The 26,386-nt window shown below is 41.4% G+C and overlaps 1 protein-coding gene across 3 annotated transcripts in view; it reads right to left on the reverse strand.

The window, feature by feature from the left end:
* PRKG1 (protein kinase cGMP-dependent 1) overlaps positions 1-26,386 on the reverse strand; it is a 1,263,577-nt gene that overhangs the window by 1,090,296 nt on the left and 146,895 nt on the right. For 2 of the 3 annotated variants that reach the window (XM_049646038.1, XM_049646037.1), the window contains exon 2: positions 6,636-6,802. In XM_049646038.1, the coding sequence (XP_049501995.1) occupies positions 6,636-6,802 (167 nt within the window). Of the gene's footprint in view, positions 1-6,635; positions 6,803-8,340; positions 8,653-26,386 lie in introns of those variants that run through there. The other variant, XM_049646039.1, reaches the window with a different exon arrangement.

A 26,386-nucleotide genomic window follows, 5' to 3' on the forward strand; every position in this document is an offset into this window, starting at 1 on the left:
TATATATATATATATATATATATATACACACATGTATATATATATATTGACCTGGACCTGGTCAAGTCTATCAAAGGCTTTTTTGAAGCTTGGCACTCCAAAATAAACATGATACCCCCATGCCATCTAAATATCTCGGTCCCTTGTCTTCACCGTTGACTCCATAAATGAAATAGAGTTTAATATTTTGCATTTAATACTTCCAGATTCTCTTGGCTTACGAGAACTTCTTATAAATAGACGTCTGCTTTGTTTTTTCTATAAGCAGGGCATAGGTTTGCTCTTTAACATTAACATTATAACCACGGTCCAGTGAAAGAACAGTAAAAAACTTTAAGTGCATGGGTATTTCAACTATTTTAAAGATAGCTTTCAGAGGAACGAGAAAAACTCATAAGGCCAAAAGGCGACCCCTGATTTTGGAGAACAAAACTGTCTGTTTCTCATGTTAAAGTTACTGGGAGAGCTCATTCATATGAAAATGCATTCAGTTCCCTCATACTCTCAGGTAGTGTTTTGAATGCCAAATGGCACGGTGAGGCTCATCATTAATGTTCAGTTTTCTAAAAAATCCCTCTTTGAATGTCAGCTTTCATACATCATTTAATTATATAAAGACAGCAAGAATGTTTCAGTGGGAAAGGGGAACAGTGCTTGAAGTATCATCAAGTTATGTGAGGTAACTTTGAAGGGTGGCCGGCAGGATGGTTCATGTCCACACTGAAGCATCACCAGTGTTAGACATCAGCCGAACACACAGACCTGGTTATCAACCCACGGAGAAAGCAGGTGACCCCATGACTTGGTCTTCAGAAGGAAAAAGCGCAATCTTGGTACAGTGAGAACGGAAAGGGGAGGCTAGCTCCTGAGTGTTGATGTCAACAGTCAAATATCACTTAGCATCCGTGTACAAAGGTCATATTAAAAGTGTGCAAAGAGCTTCTTTAAAAAGCCTGTGTGAAAAAAAAGATCAATGCTTTTCATTACATGCAGAAAAAATAGGTCCTTCAAGGTGCACGGCAAAGTTGAGTCACAAACAAGTAAGGACACAGAGGTGGACCAAGATTCAGCCAAGTCACAGCTGCTCTTTCAATAAGGAAGAGGAAACGGTCAGAGGAGAGGGCTGAATGGTCGAAGATCAATGCAGAGGTCAATAAGCAGTTCAATGTTCAAAGGGGGCAGAGAGGCCTAAGAGATATTCATAGAAACATCTGGGTTATTCTCTTCTGGAACTATTGCCATTCAAGTTCTAGTCTTTCCTTGAAAATAATCAAACCATATATATATTTTTTTACCCTATGGTTTAATGCTGTGCATCTTCTATGGGCTTTTCAAAGTGGGATAATAATACATAATACATAATAAATATGTCACACGAGTACTCCTAATCCGTCCTTGGAAAGTTAACATTGCCCAGTCATCATGCATGGGCGACGCCAGAGCAGATGGCCCAGGTTTGCACCTCAAAAGACTGACTGTAAGATCCTGGCCAATTCATTCAGCTGGCCTATCATCAGGTCTTTTAGCTATTAACATGCAGATAATATAATACCTACTTCCTAAGGGGTACTATGAAGATTAAAATTTAATACCTATAAAAATGATTGAAGTACCTGGTGTTTATATGTAGTTGATAAAAAGCTATTATCATTAAAGAATGGATAATTTCATAGCCTCATACAAGAATGGATAATTTCATTAAAAAGTTTAACTTAAACCTCATAACCTCATAAAAGAATGGATAATTTCATTAAGAAGTTTAACTTAAATTAGCCAAGGCTCAAAGAACACTAAATACATAACTTGCTGCTTTTTAGAAAACAAAATATAATCTACCTGCTCCCACAATGAAATATCACAGAAAACATGCAAAACCAGTATCGCTAAGCAAATCAGCCACTTTGATGGATACAAATTCAACACTTTTCAATGTGAAAATATTCCATTAGGTTCACAGAAAAGATGTTTTAATCACATCACCATCAAAAGTCACTAAATCAGACTATGTTTTGTGTTGGATGATAGAAGGCTAAAATGTATCTTTATGATAAGAAAAGGCAAGGCAAGGCAAGGCAAGAACGTAAGGACAGTTTCAAATTTCACATCATAATTAAGGCCAATGTCTGTTTAAGAAAATAAACTGTATTCAAGTACTTGATAAGACTCATTTACACAGTTGAAAACGTAATTAAAATGTAAAGAGAGCCTTAGCAATGTAACCTACTTAAACTGCTGTCCTCAGAAAGGAACTCCAAACAATTCTGATCAAAACTTAAAATTGGGGGCGCCTGGGTGGCGCAGTCGGTTAAGCGTCCGGCTTCAGCCAGGTCACGATCTCACGGTCCGTGAGTTCGAGCCCCGCGTCAGGCTCTGGGCTGATGGCTCGGAGCCTGGAGCCTGTTTCCGATTCTGTGTCTCCCTCTCTCTCTGCCCCTCCCCCGTTCATGCTCTGTCTCTCTCTGTCCCAAAAATAAAAAATAAAAAAAAAAAAAAAAACTTAAAATTGAAACTTCTCTAAGCCAGCAATTTTAAGTATCTGAAAGTCACACAACTCCTTTTGCTTGAAAATACATGATAATATATTTACACTACCCCCAGATGATTTTTCCCCAGTCATCCTAATTAGTGAAGTCTTACCATATGACTATTCTCTTTTGCTAAAACGATGAGAAATTCTGGCATTTAGGTGTGCAATCATACTTGGGACCCTGCCCAGCTAAAATAAAAATCACTTAAGGCACATGTTAAACCGCATTACACAAAGAAACTTCATTTAAGTAAAGAGAGACAGAGAAAATCGGAGTGATATTCCATGTAAACTCCCTGGGTGTTTTTCTGAATGTCTGGATAATAAGCAAGTTTGTGAATGATCTTGCATAGCCCACTCACCCATTGTTGCCATGGCATACTCTTTATAAATATTAATGTTTGCAGATGAAAAAAATCCATCTATACCAAGAACATTGCTATCTAAATTTTGAGAAGATTAAATACGCTGATAAAAAAACTAATTAAACAATGAAACATTTCTTCAATTAAAACTTATAAAAATTCAAATGATGTTTTCTTTTTTTAATTTGAAATTATTTTGACACAAGGATATTAGCACGAGATCAGCCAAAGTTACATGGAACTGGTTAGAATCACAGCTTGGGGACAGATCGGCCTCATTTTATAAGATTATCGTCATTTTACTGAGTTTAAACTGAAGTATATCAAGAGAATCACTGCAGAATCTGTGACTCTGAATATTTATATACTATTTAAAGCCCTGTTTTTAAAAAGATAATTAAGATAGCTCGCTATTTAGTCAATCCAGAGGTAAAAGGAAGATAAATAAAATTTATTAAAATTAGCTTGTAGCAATGGAGGAAAGATGAGTATCTTTACCTTTACCTAGGAAAGGCTGCCATCGGTATTTCTTCTTTATTTTGTCATAAATATGTTTGCGTGTATGGTTATGCATGTGTGTGTGTGCACAAAATTTTCATTTTCCTATTTCATATCCCCTTATCATGTATCATAAGATGGACTGACTACATCTCAGTATTTAAGTATGAATTGTACAACATAGTATTTAAATTAGGGCATATCAAGGAGAAGAGTAAATATCACCCAAGGACTTTGTGCTCTTTTGGGGGGAAAGTGCCAGTGGATTTTCAGTTATACTCAGAATCTTTACCTCACGGTAGGTGGAGCTATGACCTTGTTGCTGTCTTTATTTGGAGCTCAAGCATGGTTTGAGGAGATGCACACAGAGGCAGAGTTGACAACGAGTGGACCTGGGATGGTGAATTCAATGTGTCAACTTGCTAGGTCATGATCACCGGATACTATTGGTCCAATATCATCCTAGACCCTTCTGGGAAGGAAGTTAAAGTTAGCACATAAATCCGTAGACTGTAAGCCACAGATGACCTTCCTAATGTTGGTGGGCTTCATCCAATCAGTTGAAGGCGTCAACAGAAAAAAGACTGACCTCCACTGAAGAAGGAATTCTGCCAGCAGTCGGCCTTCAGATTTGAATTGTAGCACCAACTCTTTCCTAGATCTCCAGCCTGCTCACCTCACTGTGTAGATTTTGGGTTTCCCAGTACCCACAGTTACATGATCCAATTCCTTAAAATAAATACCCACCCATCGATATCTATCTATCTACCTATCTATCTATCTATCTATCTACCTATCTATCCATCAGTATCTATCTATCTACCTACCTACCTACCTACCTACCTACCTACCTATCTATTGGCTCTGTTTCTCTGGAGAACCAGAGAAACACAGTAAAGGGCTAACACATAGCCCTACAGTCAAAAGCTGGAGCTCTGAATCCAGATTACCGTGGTTCAATCCTAATTCTACTATAAGCTAGTTGGGAGACCCAGGCAAATTACTTAACCTCATTGGGCCTCTGTCTCTTCATCTATAAAGAAAAATAATAAATACTGCCCCTTACTTCATAGGATTGTTTTGAAGATTAAATAAATTTTATACATGGAGTGTGTTTGCAAAAGCATGCTCCGTATGTTGGGCATTGCTCTAAGCACTCAATAAACATCAACTGTGACTTCTAAGCTTCTTCTAACATAGCTTGTGGACTTGCAGTTAGTCTTAGAAAACAGAATAGTATGCATAAACAATATTTTTTTTAGAAAAATTTGCAAGGTTGTGCAGAAACCTATTTTCGTAAGAGATACTCAACATAAAGGCGAAGTGAACACACAGGTTTTCAAAATATCCATTTCTTGAATGGATTTTCAATAATTAGCATTTGCAAAAGGCTGAGGTAAGGTATTTACCTCGCTTTACCACAATAGGTGTGTTCTTACAAACGTGCCTGACAATGAATTAACTGAAAAATCAACTATGAAACCACTGATATACTGTAATCTAAGAAATGCTTTAACTTGGTTTGTAATTGTTAGCACTCCTTAACACATCCCTCTGTATTTGTAGGCTACGCTCGGCCTCGATATATTTCTCGCCTCTTTCTCATCCATTTTGCTCACTACCCACATACGCTCTCGCCCTATAATTTCATCTCCTTCCCCTGCAATTGTCTAGCAAGTGAATACTGTTTGTGTTTTTGTTTACTGGCTCTTGCTTTTATCCAGAAGAAAGCCTAGCTGAACATTTATGTCTTTTTGGCCTGGGGAGAAACTTTAGAACACTGACACAAAAGCCGAACACTTCTAGAGAAAAAAAAAAAAAAAAAAAGACAGAAACTATGAGTTAAAAGTTGAATGCCTAATATACGTCAAAAAAAGATTACAAAGGAAAATTAAAAGGTGAATGACATATGCAGGAAGAACATTTCTTATATACTGTCAGGTATTTGATGGAAATAATACTACTTACTGCTATTTTTTAACATTTTACACTGTACATTACACATTTTTTACTCAGACTGTTTCATGTTAACTTCATAACAATCTTGTAAAGACAGAAAAAGCAGGGCATTCCAATATCAGCATTAAGGACAATTTGGGCCAGATAATTCTTTGTTGTGGGCTCCTGCCTGGCAAAGTGGAGTTCCTGGTTTTTACCCACAAGATGCCAGAAGCCTCTCCCCCCAACCTCGACCCGTCCCCATTGCAACTGTGACAACCAAAACTGTCCCGAGGCATTGCCAAATGTCCTGTGGAGGGACAGAATCACCACCAGTTGAGAACCACTGTCAGAAACAAGTAGTGCCTTTTTTTAAAATATAGAAATTAGGTTAAACTCAGAGAAGTGATGTCACTTGCCCAAATAACGCCCCTTCTCTCAACAACCTATAAACTTGAGAATTCTAGGAGATTGCCATGAATGCTTTGGTTAAAACACCAATCACCACCTGTAAATTGATTGTGATTTCTGTATGGCCACTCTGTGATCTTATAGGCACCTCTGAACTCACTTTCTCCTTGGCTGGTCTGGTCATGACCTCAGGCTTTTGTTCCCCCCCACCAGAAAGAAAACATGGCATTATAAGCTCCAAGCTAGAAATGAACAATATGAAAATCTGTCTGGGCATAAAATAAATTTGTATGGTGCCTCCCTCAATTGTTTTTTTTTTTTTTTCCAAAACGGTTTCTATCTTAATTTGCGCAACATCTATGGAACAATCTATCACTCTTATTAATTAGGCAGCTAACAGGCCATCTGACCGGTCTGACTTATCTCTTTCACACACATATAAAATGCTGAAAACACTCTCTTTTTATAGAAGCACAATAGCAGGAAACCCAGTCATATCCTGAAAATGAAAAGTAGAGTTGACACTTTGATTATCTGACCAAGAATACTTCCCGACGGTCCCAAGTTTCTCTGGAAGCTTCGTGAGCTTGCTCAACGACCTGACAGTGTGCAGACTTACACAGCACAGTAAACAGCGTTTCCTTCCTTCACACTGTCACCCTTTCCCCAGGTCTAAAAAATATCGACTCTCAGATGAATATTCTCAACACAAACCCTTTGTACAACTAGTCAACCAGTGTATTTAAGTCGTGTCCCGCCTCTTTTCAAACTGTTTCCCAACAACAAAAGAGGGAAACATGGAACCATCCCCTGTAATCCATGGCCTTCTATGTGTGGGCTGATTAAGACGAAAAGGGAATATTTGAATGTCAGAGGCTCAGGGTTACGAACCATACCTTCCATGACATACACCAGTGACCCCACGTCTCCTTCTTTGATGATGCAGCTGTCTTTGCCATATTCCACTGGGTACATACAATCCACAATCTCCTGGATCTGCGACAGCTCCAAGTTCTTCATAAAGTCATTGTCAAGGATAGCTTCCTTTATGAGATCCTTGGACCTAGGGAAAGAGAGGGAAGATTTATTGGCACATCTGACAAGCGTTTTCATAGTCTGTGAAGTTGAGCAGAGCCATAGAGTGTTCTGGCACACTACGATGCATTTTCTTGTTAGGAATCCAATCGTATTCTGAAAGACCTAGGAACAAAGTAATTCTGTGGCAGTAGGAAAGGCGCTGAGAAAATTTCCTTTAAATACACTATCATTTAATGCACATGCGACCAACCAATAAACAAACCAAAGTGTGAAATTCCATTTTGTTTCAGAATGTTCTTTAATCACGAAGATTGGGAGAAAGCCAGTAGATGAGCATTTTAAATTGAAGTTTGCAACTTAGTTTAAGAATAAATGCGAACAAGGGGCGCCCGGGGGGGGGGGGGGCTCAGTCGGTTAAGCATCCGACTTGCGCTCAGGTCGTGATCTCGCGGGGTTCAGGGGTTCGAGCCCCGCGTCGGGCTCTGTGCTGACAGCTCAGAGCCTGGAGCCTGCTTTGGATTCTGTGTCCCCCCTCTCTCAGCCCCTCCTCTGCTCACACTCTGTCTCTTTCTCTCTCTCAAAAATAAATATACATTTAAAAACGTTTTTAAAAATAAATGTGAACAAGAGACAATAAATCTTTTTAAAAATTTTTTATGGCACAAACACTCTTACCGCTATCTTTACATATTATAACAGAACATTAGGATGTATTGCACTATATATAATTACAGTAAAAAATTATTTGTTTGCTTATTTGTATGTGATTCTTCCACTAGACTTTATGCTCCACGTGGATGGGGATCATTTTTACTTTTCTCTCTATGCCAAGTGTCAACACAATGTTAGTTACGGTACAGGTACTCGAGAGTAATATTTGGGTTAAAAAACTGGTAAGAATTGGACTAATTAGCCGTTTGAAACAACCGGTAGAAACGCGGTAGTTCCTCATCCATACTTAACATATTTTCAGAGAAAATCTCTTTCTTGAACCAGTTTAGAGTGAGGTGCCCAGGAAGATAAAACTCTACTGCACAACATGTTTTTAAACACGACATGATTTAGACATGGATTAAATAGGTAGTCAGCGGGGAAGATATTTTTACAAATCCTATCATTGGAATTCAAAGTGGTCACCCAGGAAAGTGTTGCCGAGCTTAACGATGGTGGTAATTTGAGTCTCTCTCTTGAATCCCTTACCAGGGATTGTGACAAAGCAACTAAAAATTTTCAGAAAGAATGGTAACGGTATGGGGGAAATTCCTACACTATATTTAGGTGAAAAAGCAGAAAACAGAATTGTTGTTAGACTAAGAGAATATTTTATGTGAGAACTTAGAGATAGGAGAATTTAGAGAATAAGGCAATTTAGAATAGAAGAAAACCAGGAGGTGTCACCTCACCTCCATCAGTATGGCCGCCATCAAAAAGGTAAGAGATAACAGATGCTGCGAGGATGTAGAGGAAAGGGAGCCCTCGTGCACGGTCAGTGGGAATGGAAATTGGTGCAGCCACTATGGAAAGCAGAATGGAGGTTTCTTACAAGATTAAAAATAGACCTACCATATGATCCAGTGATTCCACTTCTGGGAATATAACCAAAAGAAACAAAAACACTAACTTTAAAAGATTATCTGCAGCCCATGTCCATAGCAGCATTATTTACAATAGCCTGGACATGGTAACAACGGGAGCGTCTACAGATGAATGAATGAAGAATACGCAGAACGTATACACGCGCGCGCTATGGAATATCATTCAGCCATAAAAGAGGAAATCCGACCATTTGTGACAACCGGAATGAACTGTGAAGCCATTATGTCAAGTGACATAAGTCATAGAAAAACAAAGTACTATATGACCTCACTTACGTGTGGAATCTAATTTAAACGCGCGCACCCACGCCCACGCGTGCGCGCGCACCCACGCCCACGCGTGCGCGCGCACCCACGCACGCCAAACTTACGGAAAAGAGATCGGATTTGCAGTTATCAGAGGTGGGGGACAGGAGAAGAAGGAATTGGAGGAAGGTTGTCAAAGGGCACAGAGTTGCCATTATACCTAAGTATGGGGACGGAATGGACAGCTTGATGACTACAGTGAACACTGCTGTATGACCCAGAGAGAAACTTGTTGGGGGAAATTTTTTTCATTCCTTTTTATTATACCCATAGGAAATGAGGGCTGTTAACTAAAGCCTACTGTGGTAATCATTTCACAATATATATAAATTAAACCACCATATTGTGTACCTTAAACTTACATAGTGATGATGTCAATCATTTCTTAATAAAACTGGGAAAAAATTACCAACTCAGAAGAATTTTATGTGAAGACCGTAATATTACTTTTCAGGAAATGGTAGGTAAAAAAAGATGGTAACAGTATTAATTGCAGCAGCAGTAAAAAAAAAAAGGGGGGGGTGGGGAAAGGACATAACAGAGTATACACAGCAATGACCCGAAACAATTTTAGAAGGAAATAAACAAAATGTTGGCATTGGTTGCCTTTGGTGACAGAATTATGTTTTTCTTTCTACTTTTGTCTCTTTATAAAATTTTCTAGAATGGGGCATGCTTTTTCATATTGAAAAATCACTTTAAAGGCAGTTTATAAAAAGTCACTGTGCTATTTGGAGAAATAAAAATAATCTAATTTCATCCACTTCTCATTGAAACAATGACATATTTTTTGGCATATTCTTTTATGTCTTTTATTGGCATATTCAATGTTACCCTTTGCAATAGATTCTTGTTCATGTGGCCTGCGTTTAAATACTAATGGTAGGGATTTTCACCTAATATAGAGACAGCCAGTTGTTAAGAACTTCAGAATAGACTATTCTAAAAGTAAGACTTTTGGGGCCCCTGGGTGGCTCAGTCGGTTAAGCGTCTGACTTCAGCCCAGGTCATGATCTCAATGTTCGTGGGTTCAAGCCCTGCTTCGGGCTCTGTGCTGACTGCTCAGAGCCTGGAGCCCGCTTCGGATTCTGTGTCTCCCTCTCTCTCTGCCCCTCCCCTGCTCACACTGTCTCTCTCTGTCTCTCAAAAATAAATAAACATTAAAACATTTTCAAGTGAGACTTTTACATCAGTCAGGCAGGGCTTTTCAGCCATTTATTCCAGCTTGCCAAAACTTTATGCAAAACTCTGTCCCCATCTGCGACTATCATGACATTTCCTTTCTTAATTATCTTCACCATCTCTGATGTCAGGAATGGCAGCAGCACCTTCAGAGTGACTCCTGAGATCTACTGTTCTAGGATCACATTTCCCAACACCAGGACCTAGTTGATGTTCAGGAAATTAATTTAATTAAATAGTTAAATAATCTCTTCACATAAAATGCCTTTATTTTCTTTGTTTGGGTCAGAGAGTGAGGTCATCAATAGGTCCTTATTTTCTAATATCGTAACTCCTGGAGGCTATCAATCCCAGAATCCCTAGCTGGGGAGCCACTGATGGCATCTTATCCTTTCGGAAACATTAATAGTGCTCCATTAAAAATCTAAGCCCTAGAAATGCCACCAGCTTCGAAGGAGAGCCCTATTCTCCCCAAAATAATTATTTCAATCCAAGGATGGGTGAAGAAAGCATTTCTCTTTTCTCTTAAGTAGGACTATTACCCTGTTTTGTGAAGACTTCAGAAATGGTGAAACCCTGAGGTCTAATGCAATCTCTTAGAACGACCCAGATTTTCCAAATGTTGACCACAAAGTCAGGGGGGGAGGGGAACTTCAGGCTGCTGTTGCTTCTCAGATTTTTTTTGAAATGGAGGACATCCGATCTCAAGTCTCTGAAGAAACAAAAACTGGGGGTCGTCACGTATGTGTTTGTGTCACTTCAAAACACACTGAGAAATAGAGGACCTGTGTCCTACCTGTCCTTTCACACAATACCATCCAATAAAACACCTGTCCCTGAAACGTCACCAACAATCCATCTCATGCCTCTGTGTGGCATAACCCGAAGATGTTCTTGTCGGGGAGCAATCGTGAACGCCCTGCCCCTTCATACGAGTCTCCCTTAAGTCCTTTCCCACCGAGGGCTTGAGCCACTGGGTCAATTCTTCATCTCCCTTTGCTCCAACCTTATGGACTAGAATCGATCACAGCCTCCACCTCAGTCTCCTGTGACTCCTTCTCTTTCCTTGAGACACAGTCTAAGACACCCGCTGTACCTAAAATATGATGCTGCACGCGATGCCAGCGAGCTTGGTGATCAGTCTGGGAGCTGGGGAAAGCTGCTATCACAAGTTCCAGAAGGTGGCTATCTGCTCTCGCTCAGAGTACATATTTTAACAACAGGCTGCACGAATTCAGCAGCCTGACCTGGGGACTGTAAGAAGCAAACACAAAGATCTTGATGTTTGATCCTTCCTGTCTGCTTCTGTGTATAAACAATCCATTAACATTGTTTTTCTTCCGTGCTCCAAATGTGTGGCTTTGGAAATACAAACACCATAAAAGGAACTTGGTTATTTTGAGCTCACCCTATTGATTCGTCATCATCAAACTGTCAGCCTCTGAAATATTGGCTATATATAAATGGTGTGCTGGTAAACACCCCCTCTCCATAGAGGGGGTAAAAAAAAAAGCTTTGGTTTGTAGCATTTGCCAATTTCCATGGTATAAATACTCCCACCATAGCCAATTTCAAGCCAATTTCAAGTCTACTAATGTAAAGTCAACCTGCTTGCAAAATTCCTGAAAATTTAACAAGCAGTTCCTATATGAGCCAGTTAAGAGTTGGCTCCAGTAAATTGCTGGATATAGATTATTTTTCTAACACCCTCAGAATTTAATGTGCCTTAATTTATAAGTGCTGAAACCAACATGATAATCCTTTCCTTCTCTAAAAATTTCATTAGGTGACATAATAACCCCAGATTATTTAAATGCCAGGATTTCCAGCCTTGAGTCTTCCCCACTTTCAGGTTTTAGAAAATACCTTGGAAAACCCACTTCCCCTTCTACTTCTGCAGGGAAAGTTCTTGAACAGACGCAAATAGTTGATAGAAATAATCTTCCTACACAAGCTTTAGTAAAAACGGGCAATTCTAGCGAAGTGTTGGAAAATAGACACCTACTTCTCTAACAAAGAAGCCGGCATTATTCACTATTAATAAACAGAGCCTCATTAGTTTTCTCAACATTAAACCAAAGGCTATTCTACACCGTGGTTATTGTGTCTTGCAGTATCTACACAGGGCTAGCGTTATTTCAAAGAGCAGGGAAGGCTGTTTAGGCTGGGGCGTCACGAAGGCTTCTCTGAACCGAGGACTCTATGACAATAGGATCCAACCACGGGAAGATTGTGCAGACGACTATTCTAACTGAAAGAAAAAACACACACAAAGGCACAGAGGTTGGAATGAGCTCGATCTGTCCAGAGGCCCGAAAGGACACCTCTGTGGCTGAAGGACAGAGCGAACAAGAAGCCAAGGGCCAGGAGAACGAGATTACAAAGGCAGGCAGGAGGCAGGTCTCCTAGGGTCTGGAACATGGTGATGACATTGCAGTGTTTTCTAAAGCTACAGGGACGCAGGGCAGGAATGGAAGAGAGATGATTGACGGGCGGTAGATCAGACATAAAACAGAAATAATACAAATGTACTTTAAGCTGTTTCTGAGTTCACGGAGGTTTTCTGCCATGTATTTCATCGATTAACGGGGGCCAAAACTGTAACTTATGACTCTGTTAATAGGGAATTCTTATAGTTAAAGCTCGTGGGAACCCCTGTCTCAGAAGTCCTACATTTCCTTGGACTTTGAATCACTGACGCTTGGGCCACTTATGCATTTTGGGAAAGAAAGAGGTCGCATGTCCAATTTCAGGCTGTCTTCAGAGGCCTAGAATTTACTCTCCACTCAAAGCCTCTCTTTCGTTTCACCCTGAACACACACCAGGCAATAGCAAATATGGCCAGGAGGGCCGGGCCCAGAAACGTGAGAATTATCACCCAGCCCCTCCGTTTCAAAGACTTCCAGGCACTTTAAAAAACAGTCAAAGCTATTAAATTACTACTATGAGTGAAAATCAGCCAAAAACGGTTTTAAAAGTTTAAAGCGTCTATAATCAGCTTTTTCACTACAAAAGCGCAAACAGGACTCCGTCCTTTTGGCTCTCGATGGTCAGCTGTAGGCTCCCAAGTCAGAAGAAGCAGTAACTGCAGTTTCAAAGCCGCCCTTACCTGCAGTATAGTCTGCAGAGGGCACCTGAGAAGTCTCATCGGAAGTAAACGGACGGTTTACTCACATAAAGTCATTACAAAGCCCCTTAAGAGTTTCCAATCCCGGGAGTCACCTCGACAAGGTAACTCCATTCATCTGCTGTGAACTATCCGGGTAATTACCTGCAACCAAGAGACTCTCTTGGAGTCCCGCTCTTGCCGCCCCAACAAGTTACAATTCTATCTCAACAGTGGGTCCTATCTCTGGTCCAACAGCTTTCCTGCATGAGCTTTGCAGGTCTAAGCTGGCTGAGAGCTAAGAAATCTCCATCTGCCCACGTTGCTTAAAGACAGAATTCAATCCCTCAAAGCTACTGACCAATTTAGATATTTCCTCACAACTGAAAATCGGTTTTCAACAAGTTTCAGCCTGTATTTTCACATCAGCCAACTCTGCCCTGGCCATCTCGCTCTTGTAGCAGAAACGGTCATGAAGAGATCAAAACTATTTGCGGCACTTGGACCTAAAATCCACACACGGGAATAGCTGGGCCAAAAGACATGGGAGCAACATAGTTCTTGCTGACCACTGACGGTAATCTTTTCTCAATCACCTGCATTGCAAATCATTTCCAGTTGCCATTTCCCTTCTAAAAACTATCCTGTTGTTCTAACACAGATGAGAGTCTAAATGAAATTGAGATATTATAACTCTAAAGAAAAAAAATGCTTGGGGCAAGAAGATGGTTCACCCACAAGACCTATGTGCTCGAAAATCACTCAAGCCTCCTCGTTTTTAACTAATGCTCTGTACTTATTCAAATTGACAACAATATGAAGTCGCTCTTGAAATCACCGCTTCAATGCAAACAGATGGAGCAGACTTGTGCTAATTGAAAGAAAAGGAAATTATTGTTCTTTGTACGTGTTCACCAACTTCCAACAAGTCAATGTTAAAGTCTTGCGCTCAACTATTCAAGTCATTCAGTGCTCTAGAGACACATTTTACAGCTACTTCACGCGAGTGAGCCTGACTTAAAATAGAACAGTCTCCAAAAGGGCCAGATCAAACGCTCATCCTCCGAGTTTCTCTTTCGTACCACGGAAGTAGAACCGTGGGGTTTCACAGAAGCTCCGTAAAGCGCTTTCCGTGAGAATCAAGAAGACCGTACGCGTTACATTACAGAATGGAAGAACCATGTGGCCTCGTCTATTATGAATGAATTCTATTTTTAAAGTTTAGCTATCTAAACTGAAAAACAGAGCAAGGATTAGGGAGAAAACACGTGACATATATTTATACGCCCAATCGCAATTCAACACCGTCAAACAACTGTTCCTCTCTCAAAACCCTCCAACAATGGTGATCCCTTAGAGTTCACTCGTTTCCAACAAGGTCAACACGATCACACCAGGAACATCCAGCAAGGTGCCTCGCCACCCCGGGTGACCCTGCCTACGGGTGCCACAATGCTCCGTGTAGCTCTTGAAAACCTAGTACCTCAAGTTATGACTGTGTGTTCTCCACGGCCATTTCGGTAAGTTCAAGGGCATGACGTTGAAGTTAATCATCAAAGAAATCATTTTAGAAAAACTTCCTGCTGTTCAGGTGCTTCTCAGATGAAGCTCTGGGATATGCTGCATTCTACTGTCAATTACCTAACATTTGTTTGAATTCAGCAGCAGGAAAATAACATGTTTCTCTATAAACCCTCCACCCGCCAAATATGTGTACTTTCTACTGGCTCAAAATTAGGTCTTGGGCCATTCATGACTTCCTCTGGTGCTGCTTCCAGAAAACGAGAGCCAAAGTTGGCTTTGTAACAGTGACCCTCGGGTCTTAAGGAACAGGTCATCTGTTTTGATAAACTTGGTTCAATTGCATCTCCAAAAAGCTTCACTTGCATTGGGCTTTAATCCATGAGACACACTGAGTCGGCTTAAAGGGAGGTGACATATATATATATATATATATATATACACATATATATATATATATACACATATATAATATATATATATATATATACACATATATAATATATATATATATATATATACACATATATAATATATATATATATATATATATATACACATATATATATAGAGAGAGAGAGAGAGAGAGAAATTCTTTTTTAATAAATGTAATTTTAAAATAAATTTTATATTTAATAAATTTAAAAACCAAACAATTATGCTCCTAGCTGTAAAAGCTCGGTGGTTTCCAAGCTTCTCAACCAGAGTGGAAAAGATTAACCAGTGGTGACAACATGAGATCACAGTAGTAGGTAGACTACGACTGCTGCTGCTGCTACAACCACTATTTATCTGGTTAATCCATGTCCTTAGCAAGGAGCCTTATGTCACTTCAGTTCCACAACGACTTGCTGAATTTGCCACGGTGGAGCTGAGGCTCAGAGCAGCTGTATAACCAGCCCAATGTCCCCCAACTAGTACATGACAGGTAAGAGGATTTTTTTTTAAGTTTATTTGAGAGAGAGAGAGAGAGAGAGAGAGAGAGAGAGAGAGAGAGCACACACGCACATGAGGAGAGGAAGGGCAGAGAGAGAATCCCAAGCATGTTCTGCACTGTCAGCACAGAGCCTGATGTGGGGCTTGCACTCACAAACCATCAGATCATGACCTGAGCCAAAACCAAGATTTGGAGGCTTAGCCGACTGAGCCCCCTCCCCAGGCATCCCAATAGGCATCAGGATTTAAAGATAAACCCATGGGACTCCTAAGCCTCGCTCTACTAAACTGTGTGAGTTACAAGCCCACGATACAAAATTGTGTTGACAATGTGAATAAATTATCCCAATTATGAAATCCAAAAGCAAACATTCTTCCCATTTATCTCTACTTCTGCAAAAGTTAAGAATGCTACGGTTGGATAATATGACCTTTTATCTGCAGAGAGCACTGCACGCTTTCAAAACAATTCCCCATCTAACATTTCATCCTATTATTGCCACAAACCTGTGAAGTAGGTAGAACAGATGTTACTATTATCCCTATGTGGCAGATAAGAAAACAGAGGCTCAAAGGGGCTAGACGCCTGCCAAGTCCATGTTGGAGATTAAAGGAGAACTCAGGGCAACTGACTTGCAGCCTGAAATCAACATGTTTCAGACCTTCCTTCATTACACACACATTCACATTCTTTCTGTCTCTCTTTCTACATCTTTGATTCTCTCTGTGCCTGTCTCTCTTTCCCGTGCCTTCAGCCATTGGGCAAAGACTCAATAAATCCACTGCCCCAGCATCAGCAGGGAACTGTGGCCATTTGACAAGAATTCTATAGTTTAAAGAACTCTGTGATGGTTCATTCAGGGAGATTTCCGCTCTGATCCAATTCATTCTCTACATTTGCAAAGCATGACTATGTCTTGTGGCTTTCACAGGGAGATAACCTCTAATACAAAATCACCTCTTGAATTCAACAATGGAATTCAACTCACTTGCTTTCTATTTTGTTTTTATTGTCTTAAATTGTTTTGAGAGACAGAGAGAGTGAGTGGGGAGAGCCAGAGAGAGAGGGAGAGAGGGAATCTCCAGCAGACTCCATGCTCCGCATAGAGGCCAAGATGGGAGCTCGGACCCACGAACCGTGAGATCATGACCTGAGCCAAAACCAAGAGCTGGATGCTTAAACTGACTGAGCCACCCAGGTACCCCGAACTCAACTCATTTACTCCATGGTGTTCAAACATCTGTTGTGAGCACACCCCTTTTCCCTCTCCCTCCTTTCCTTCCTAAAAGCCTGCCTCAGATGGACTTCGTATACAAATACAAAGGGGAAAGAAAGTGTGCAAAAGTTTCCTCTTAATGAATATGACATGTTAAACATTAAATGCTTTCCAGAGACGTATTTTACGGTAGAAATCTAATATGGAGAATTTATAAACCTAGCAAAACCTGTTAATACAATGGTTTCTGTGCTCTAATTTGATAAGGTGGCTATCTTAAATTTTGGTCAAAGAAGTCAATGTAGGGAGGAAGGGAAGGAGGGAGATCAATGTGATTTTGTCACTTGAATCCACTATCTATCACCCTGTAACACGCTGTCCTTTAAAAGTGTGTCCCTTTCAGTGGCAAACAGTGAATATTTATTATATTTCCAATGCAACAATTCTAGGTTCAAATTCTGCCACTGCAGGTAAATACAGATAATAGTGATTGATGGGTTTGAAACGCAACCGTAATTATCCACCAAATGATTGAAAAAGTGACCTAGAGTAGCTGCTGACACGAGCACAGTATTTATGGAACGAAGTCGTGCCTACAAATCTGAAAGCCATTCCCAAAAACGTGTCCCTTGTGAAATAAGGTCACAGTCATCAGTGAGTGAAGGACAAGAGGAAAGAGGGAAACCATAAAGAAATCTAGGCAGGCCATGAAGCCAAGGGGGTTGAGCATAATAAATAAATACAGAAGACAGAGGGCTGATAACACAAAGTACACTGGAATTGCAGACCATACATTTGTAGGCACCTGATCTCAAAGTGTCTGAAGGATTCCAGCCAGTCGAAGGGGGACTTCAGGGTTTTGCCAGGCCAAGGTTCCAGAAGTCTGAAACAGGCTATAGAAGGGAGGGGAGCCGGCAGCTGAGCATCTGGGGCACTGAGGAAAAGTGGGTCTGGACATACATATCTAAATGAATTAACCCAAAGGGCAGAACTGAGCCTGAAATGTTGACCCCCGAACCCGAGGCAGCTAGAAGGAACACACGGATTTGGGGGGCAGGCAGGATGAAGGGCTTGCACAATATTCCTGGGGTGGGGGGGTGCCAAGATTTCAAGGGACTCCTTTATGGAGACATTGGGTTATGATGTACCCCCAGCTGGGAATGTGCCACCAAAGAGGAAGAAACTGCTGGACAGACCCTCTGCATAGAGTCCCTCCCACTTTCTACTTTTTTGTCAGTCTCTGCAATGAGAGGAACATGAACTGGACAAAGGGATGTGAAGAAGGGGAGGTCATCCATGAGGACACTAACTCTCCTTGTGGGTAGAGTCCGGATACAGGCAGAACTGCCAGGAAGAACTTCCTCGGGGTATATTTACTCGAGGTGTTTTAGACATGTCGTCTCACCTTATCCTCCCAATAAAAACTTCCAGAAACAGATCAGTTGCCCAACTTAGTAAAACAGTTGACATAACATTGCACTTTCACCCCACAGCCTTTCTTCAAGACCCCAGGTTTCTCAGTGAGTCTTAGACAGTGGTCTGCAAGGCACCTGACCATTAGATTCGTTCGTTCGTTCGTTCGCTCATTCATTTATTCATGCATTCACCAAGCATGCCTTCAGTGCCTCACACATGACACTGGGGGCCCAGGGATGAGTGAAATAAGGTCTTTGTCTTCTCAGAGCTGTGATTCTGGTCGTAGAGGGAAGACAACACAGAGGTAAATAAATAACACAGTTGAAAGAGAAAAAGTGGAAGCTTACAAAACGGGTCCCGAATGCAAACTAAAGAGGAACACCTATTCGGGGTCTGAAACAGAGACCTTCCTAGAACTGGAACACTTAGGCTAAGATTGAAGGATAAGATGCACCGAACACAGGAGGAGGGCACTCACGGCAAGAGGAACAGACTATTTTCAGACTCAAGTTTGGAGAAGGTAGTTAGAGCCTTTTGAGCAGGAGAAAGGAGGGCTGGAGGTGAAATTGGGGGATGTAAGCAGGGCTGGTTTAGACGGGAGCTTGAAGACTGGAGGAAAAGAACTCAAGTCTTCGTCAAATGAAAAGCTACTAACAGTGAAACGAGGTTAGCGAGTGACACGGCCTGATTTATAGTTTTAAGAGATCACTTAGGGTTGCAGGGAATGAAAGGAGACAGGTGCAAGTGGGAGAAGGGAAGGAGAGCCCCGGAAAGTGCCACTGCGGTATTTTCAAACAAGACAAGAGTGACGCCTCAGGTTAGGAAGGTGACGGCAGAGATGGCCAGAAATGTAAGTGAAACTCGAAGTATATTTTCCAGGTAGAAGCTCTGAGACTTCACGTAGGATTAAATGAGGGGAAAGGTAGTATTTTGTTAAAATACTACCCAAAGCACTCTACAGATTCGGTGCAATCCCTAGCAAAATACCAACAGCATTTTCCCCAGAACTGGAACAAATGATACTAAAATTTGTATGGAAGCACCAAAGACCTCAAAGAGCCAAAGCAATCTTGGGAAATTAGAACAAAGCTGGAGGTATCCCAATCCCAGGTTTCAAGACACACTACAAAGATGTAGTCCTCAAAGTAACGGAGTCTTGGCACAAACACGGACCCGTAGGTCACGAGAGCAAAACAGAGAACGCGAAAGTAAAGCCACACTTATAGGGTCAATTAATCTGTGACAAAGGAGGCAAGATTACACAATGAGGAAAAAACAGTTGCTTCAACAAATGGTGCCGGGAAAAAAGTGGACGGTGACATGCGAAAGAATGAAACTGGACGGGTGTCTTACACCAGACACAAAAATATCAAAATGGATGAAAGACCCAAATATGAGACCTGAAACCATAAAACTTCTAGAAGAGAACATAGGCAGTAATCACTTTGATGTCGGCTGTAGCAACATTTAAAAAAAAATTTTTTTTCACGTTTATTTATTATTGAGAGACGGAGAGAGACAGAGCACGAGCGGGGAGAGGCAGAGAGAGAGGAGGAGACACAGAATCCAAAGCAGGCTCCGGGCGCTGAGCTGTCAGCATAGAGCCCGACGTGGGACTCAAAGTCACAAACCACGAGATCATGACCTGAGTCGAAGTCGGACGCTTAACTGACTGAGCCACCCAGGTGCCCCAAAACATTTTTATATGTACGTCTCCCGAGCAATGGAAGCTAAAGCAAAAATAAACTATTAGGACTACATCAAAATAAAAATCCTCTGCACAGCAAAGGAAATCATCAACAAAATGAAAAGGCGACCTACTGAATGGGAGAAGATAATTGTAAATGATACATCTGACAAAGGGTTAGTATCCAAAATATATAAAGAACTCATATAGACAGCTCAGCACCAAATAATAATAGCAATAATAATAATAGTCCAATTAAAAATGGGCAGATGACCTGAACAGACATTTCTCCAAAGAAGACATACGGATGGCCAAGAGACACATGAAAAGATGCTCAACATCACTCATCATCTGCGAGTGATGATCAAAACCATGAGATATCACCTCACATCTCTTCGAATGACTAGAATCAAAATGAAAAGAAATAATAAGTGTTGGTGAGGATGTGGGAAAAAAAATGAACCCTCATGCACTGCTGGTGGGAATGCAAACTGGTACAGCGACTGTGGAAAGCAGTACGGAGGTTCCTCAAGAAATTGAAAATAGAAATACCATAGTATCCAGTAACTCCACTACTGGGTATTTACTCAAAGAAAATGAAAACATTAATTCAGAAAGACATAGCGGGGAGCCTGGGTGGCTCAGTCAGTTAAGCGCCGGACTTCGGCTCAGGTCATGATCTCACGGCTGTGGGTTCGAACCCCACATCGGGCTCTGTGCTGATAGCTCGGAGCCTAGAGCCTGCTTTGGATTCTGTGTCTCCCTCTCTCTCTGCCCCTCCCCTGCTTGTGCTTTGTCTCTCTCTCAAAAATAAACATTGAAAAAAAGACATATGCACCCCTATGTTTACTGTAGCATCATTTACAACAGTCAAGATGTGAAAGTGACCCAAGGGTCCACTGATCGATGCATGGATCAAGAAGATGTGGTATATATACACAAAGGAATATTACTCAGCCATAAAAAGGATGAGATCTTGCCATTTGTGACAACATGGACGGACCTAGAGAGTATTACGCTAAGTGAAATAAGTCAGAGCAAGACAAACACCACATCATGTCACTTATTGGTATAATCTGAAAGACAAAACAAACAAAAAACTAAAAGCAGAAGCAGATCCATAATTACAGAGAACAACATGATGATTACTGGAGGGAAGGGAGTGACGGGTTGGGCAAAACGGGTGAAGGGGGGTGGCAGACACAGCCTTCAGTTATGGAATGAATATGCCGCAGGGGTGAAAGGCACAGCATAGGGAATAGAGTCACTAATATTGTACTAGAGTCGTATGGCGACAGACAGTAGTGACATTTGTGGTGAGCACAGCATTAAAAAAAAAAAAATTTTACAGAGAACCCAACCAGCCTGGGGCCATGGTCCACAGAGACGCGCTCACAAAGATAATGGAAAAACACCAGAATAGGCAAGTATAGATGAGGAAAGGGACGGAAAGGAAGCATTTCAAGGAAAAGGATGGCTAACTTTTCCTGCTGATTCTTGCCAAAGGCACACTTTCCAATATGATTAGTTTTAAATCACCGGCCTTTGTAGCTCTGACATGCTTCGGTTACTCGTTACAAAGGAACATTCCGCTTTCGACTAGTAAAAGTGAGCAGTGAGTTCCACCATGCTAATTATTCTAGATCACTTAAAAATACTTTGACTGTGGCTTTATTCCGCAGACTCCTTTCAACACAGGAGTACCACAGCAACTGAAACTGCCTGGAAACAGAATCCCCTGAAAGAAAGCCAGGCAGATTTATTACCATCACCGTCATCCTCCTCGTTTGAAAACACACACAGGACACGCATGCATCACACGTTCTAAGCAGACGTGTATTAAAGTCTGCAAAGATTCCTGGGGTAAGGATACAGGGAGAGAGGCTCACAATAGCTGTTAAAAAAAAAATCGTAAATACTTTAAGAGCCTGGGTTTCTCCTCAGTTATCAGAGTGAAAGTGAAATCAGCATGAATTAAATCACACTTCGACGGCCACCTTTGGAGGGAGAAGGATCCCTTGGTGTGCAGGAAATACACTTGCCAGCAACCTGATCGGACGATCCGCATGAGAACCTTGGTTTACAGACTGGATTCTCATACCAAGTTCCTGCAGATAAAGAGCCCTTATGCAGAAAGGCAGACAACAGAGAACAGGAAAGTGACTCAATATTAATCATACGTTGACTCATTCGACATCGTATAAGCCTCATTACCCTCCCCTTCATTTATTTCCTAAGCTCAGGACTGTCTCGTAAATGACACCATTCAGAGAAATGACTGCACCATGAGGATCATTAAGATTTCTGTGCTGAATGTAGTATTTAGGAGTTTGGAATGTCCGTATGGCAAAGCTTGTGCTCCTGGTTAATAAAATGAGTATCTCACTTCACTTTTCACTCTTGAAGTCATCCTACCACGTTGATCATTCCTTACATTCATGGATAATCTTAGCCACCAAACCCAGCTACTCTGCAACCTTAAAAGTCTTTGAAAACACAGCGTGGGGGTGGGTGGGGCATACGAGTAATAAGTACACACTTATCATTCTAAATTTTAATTTCAATCTGCTTTCAGAATTGGAAATGATGGCATGCTAAGCTACCTGTCTACCCACATTCAGTTCGTGCTCGCTTGGAACTGTGCTGAAATAACGTGGACCAGAGGCTCCACTGCTCACTTGTACAAAATTTCGGTAACTAGTTTTCTTATCCCCTTTGAAGCACCCCCAATCAGCTTCCAGAGTGCGTTGCGGGAACCCCCAAAATGTTAAGTCCCCAAAGTAACTTTTCCAAAGTGAACAGTCCCAAAAGTGACTTTCAACTTATCGTGGTGCCATGTCATACCTCCTGCAAAATCCAATTCTGTTTGTTCTCACGGCATGTAATCACCAACCTTCTCTTGCATGATTTCTTTAACTAATAAGCCTTAGCTCAACCTTCAGTGATCTCTTACTTAAACTGCTATGACCTTTTCTCCTCATCTAATATCAAATGGTCCTCAAGGACATCATTCCACCTTGTTATCCTGAAGTTGTCACCCAGCTTGTCGTAACATAAATCTGACCTAAACCAGACCCCTGACTCGCAAACTCCAACCTTGAATCCCAACCTTGAGATTTTTGATGATCACTTGCTAATTCACTGGGTTCACCGCAAATTTGTTGTCTTCTATTTCTTTCCCTATTGCCCCCCCCTTTTTTTGGAAAAAAATTATTTGGCATGCCCTTCCTTATAGCAGTAGAATAAAGTTTCTATCAGGTCCTATCTTTCTTTAAGTCACTAAATAGAACCTGAGTCTCACGTAAGATTATCAGAATATTTCCATCTTCTGATCTTTCTCCACCCACATGGGGGGTGGAGGTGGGGGGGGGGGCTAAGTCAATTGGGGAAATGTGTAAAGATACCCAAGACCCACTCCAAAATCTGATTTCAGATGGCTAGGTGTTGGTGTAGGTACTGTTATATACATGTCACAGCATGTGAAATATATTTTTAATCACAGTTCACATGTAAAAGTTTGGGGTTTTGTTAAATTTGAACTTTTATGTGTCGTTTACCAGTCTTTAAGTTTCTGTTTGCTTTAAGAAAAAATGAATCAATAAAATATGGCATCATTCAAGTACTGTCTATCCAAAGTGATATTCTGGAAGACACACACAATGTGGCAGAAAATATCACACTTTATCTTGAAGTGAAGCCTGAAAAGCTGTAAACACTAACCCCTAAGAAGGAAAGAATGGCACCCACAGAGAACCCCAAGAAGCTTCTCAGTTGGGTCTTTGCACGAAGTCAGAGCAAAGACAGAAGTTACCCAGATATTTATTCTCTGAAATACTCTTTCCTTTGCCTGTAGGAGATCAACCTAGTAATTTTCGCTCTCCCTCCTGCTTCTCTCCTCCCCTCCCTCCCTCCCTCCCTCTCTTTCTCTGTTCTTCCCTCCCAGGCTCCCAGCAGCAACTCCTTCTCGCCAACCTACTTAACATTTATAGCTCCTGGGGCTCCGTTTTAAGCCTTTTTTCTCTTTTAATTTACCACACTCTTCTTGGATAATCTTGCTGAAATTACTATCTCTTTGCGGACGATACCTAAATGTAGATCTCACACCAGACTTCTTTCCAGAGCTCCAGCTGGAAGGCTTCTTGCCCACACAGGTACCCTAAGCTCGGCATGGTCACAACCGAACACTTTTCCTCCCGAACTCCCAGCTTCGCTAAGAGCGTCCCCCGCTGCCCAGATGGTCAAACCAGGAGTCGGGAAGTCATCTCTGACCTTCTCCTCTCCCTAATCCCCCCTGCCCATCTCCACCTCTTTGCTAGCTTCTCCCCGCTTCTAGTCCTCTCCATGAAACTTGTAGTTTAAGGTGCCTTCATCTCTCCGTTCAACCTTGGACTTGACTTGGGAGACTTCTTAATCTCCAAAGCGGTCCCCTGAATCCAAGCTTTAGTCTCTCTTGCACACTGCAGGGATCTCTTGAGAAAATCTGCACGTGAGGGGCGCCTGGGTGGCTCAGGCAGTTACGTGTCTGACTCTTGGTTTCAGCTCAGGTCATGATCTCACAGTTTGTGAGTTCAAGCCCCACGTGGGGCTTTACGCTAACAGCGCGAAGCCTCCTTGGGATTCTGTCTCCCTCTCTCTCTGCCCCTCCCCTGCTCACTCTCTCTCTCTCAGAAACAAATAAAATTAAACCTTAAAAGAAAGGAAGGAAGGAAGGAAGGAAGGAAGGAAGGAAGGAAGGAAGGAAGAAGGAAAGAAAGAAAATCTGTCTGGGAAAAGTGTGAACTCCAAATACGGTTGATACCTTAATAACGTCATATTGGGGTGAGTATGCTGGTTTGTACACTCTACTATGGCTATATGACATACTATGATCACTGGGCAATTGGGGGTGAAAGGTACACGAGTGTCCTCTGGGCTTTTACTGCAGATTCGTGTAAGTCTTAAACTATTTCAAAATAAAAAGTTATGGGGAAAAAATACAACTCTGATTATATTCTCTGATTTCTGCCCCACCCCTTCTTAAAACCTTTAAATAGCTTCCCTTAAATAAGACCAACATCCCTACATTGACTTTCAAACCCACTCAAATTCTGGTCTACCTCATGCTCCATTTTCCTTTTTGGACTTGTACTACAACCATACTAGTCGTCTCCTCATCACTCAAAAAGGACACTCTCTCTTGCCTTCAGAGCGACAGATAAGCCATTCCCTGTACTTAGCACAGTTTCCCTAACTCTTTATTGGGCTTATTGTCTGCCTTGTTCTTTAGATCTCTGCCAACCGTCCCTTCCTCGGGCATTCTCTCCTCATCCGTCCCATCAAACTGGATGAATCCACCCTCTTTCAAGACAGGCAGCACCCTTCACTTTTCCTTTTATAAAATTCACCCTGCCTGAAATGTCTTGCTCAGTATCTCCCCTATCTCCAGTCCTCTGTAAATGCGACACAAAGAGTTGAGGTTTGTGATGAGAAAATATTTGTGAGGCAAATGAATTCACGAATTTTTTTTAAATTGCTGCTAAAATCCACATTCTTCATCAACTTCATCATTCCCCAAAGGAGTCTATGGACCATGAATACATTGGCACATCGAGTGATAATCTACTTTTCTATAATCAGGAATACTTTTTATAATAGCTTATGGACCAAGATTTTGGGGTGGTCATATGCCAAACATTGCAGACTCTAGAAAATATCTAGAGAAGGAATATATATTTTTGTCCTAGAAACAGCTCTATAGGAAGTCTACGGACTCACAATTACATATACGACAAAGGAGGGTCTACAAAAGGCTGACATTCACTGTTATTTTCTGCACTAGTAACCTGTCCGACGTGCTCATCTATCCACGTCCCCAGTGTGCCTACGGTAACACAGAGTGCTTGCTACCCCTGTAGAGCGTTCGAGAGTCCACTGTAGGTCACAATGAATACTATGTAATTCCAAGAACCAAAAGATCTCTAAGGACAAGAAATCAACAGCTAGAGGTTCAACCCCTGGTTTTAAAAATGAGGAAGCTAATAGGGGTGCCCGGGTGGCTCCATCAGTTGAGCATCTGACTCTTGATTTCTGCACAGGTCATGATCCCAGGGTTGTGGAAGCAAGTCCTATGTCGGGCTCCGTGCTGAGCGTGGAGGCTGCTTGGGATTCTCTCTCTCTCTCTCCCTCTCTCTCTCTTTCTCTGTCTCTCTGTCAGTTGCACAGGAATGCTCGCTCTCCCTCTAAAAACTAAAAATAAATAAAAACGAGGAAGCTACTAAGAACAGAGTTAACTGCTGCCATGAACAGGATCAGAACATAAGTAACCTGGAATCTTGGTGACAAAACTCCACCTACATCTGTTCACAGACTGTAGAATTCTCAAGAAGCTTATTGATTTGCAAACATTTCCATCCACCCTATTTAACCATTGCCTCCTAGAGACTGGAGTTTTTTAAAGTACAAATAATTGTTAAACCTGGAACGAGAAAGTCATTTAGCTTTCTGACAATGACAGACGTAAGAATCCACTGAGGAACATTAAAATTCTGAATTCGGTTCTGAGATCTTGAAGACATTTTTTAAGACTTGGAGTTCTTAAGTTTTGTTTACTGATGCGTTCACTTTAAATTGGATTCTAAATGAGGCAGTATGGAGATAAAAGTCA

This window comes from Panthera uncia, chromosome D2 (assembly GCF_023721935.1).
Source record: "Panthera uncia isolate 11264 chromosome D2, Puncia_PCG_1.0, whole genome shotgun sequence".
Lineage (NCBI taxonomy): Eukaryota > Metazoa > Chordata > Mammalia > Carnivora > Felidae > Panthera > Panthera uncia.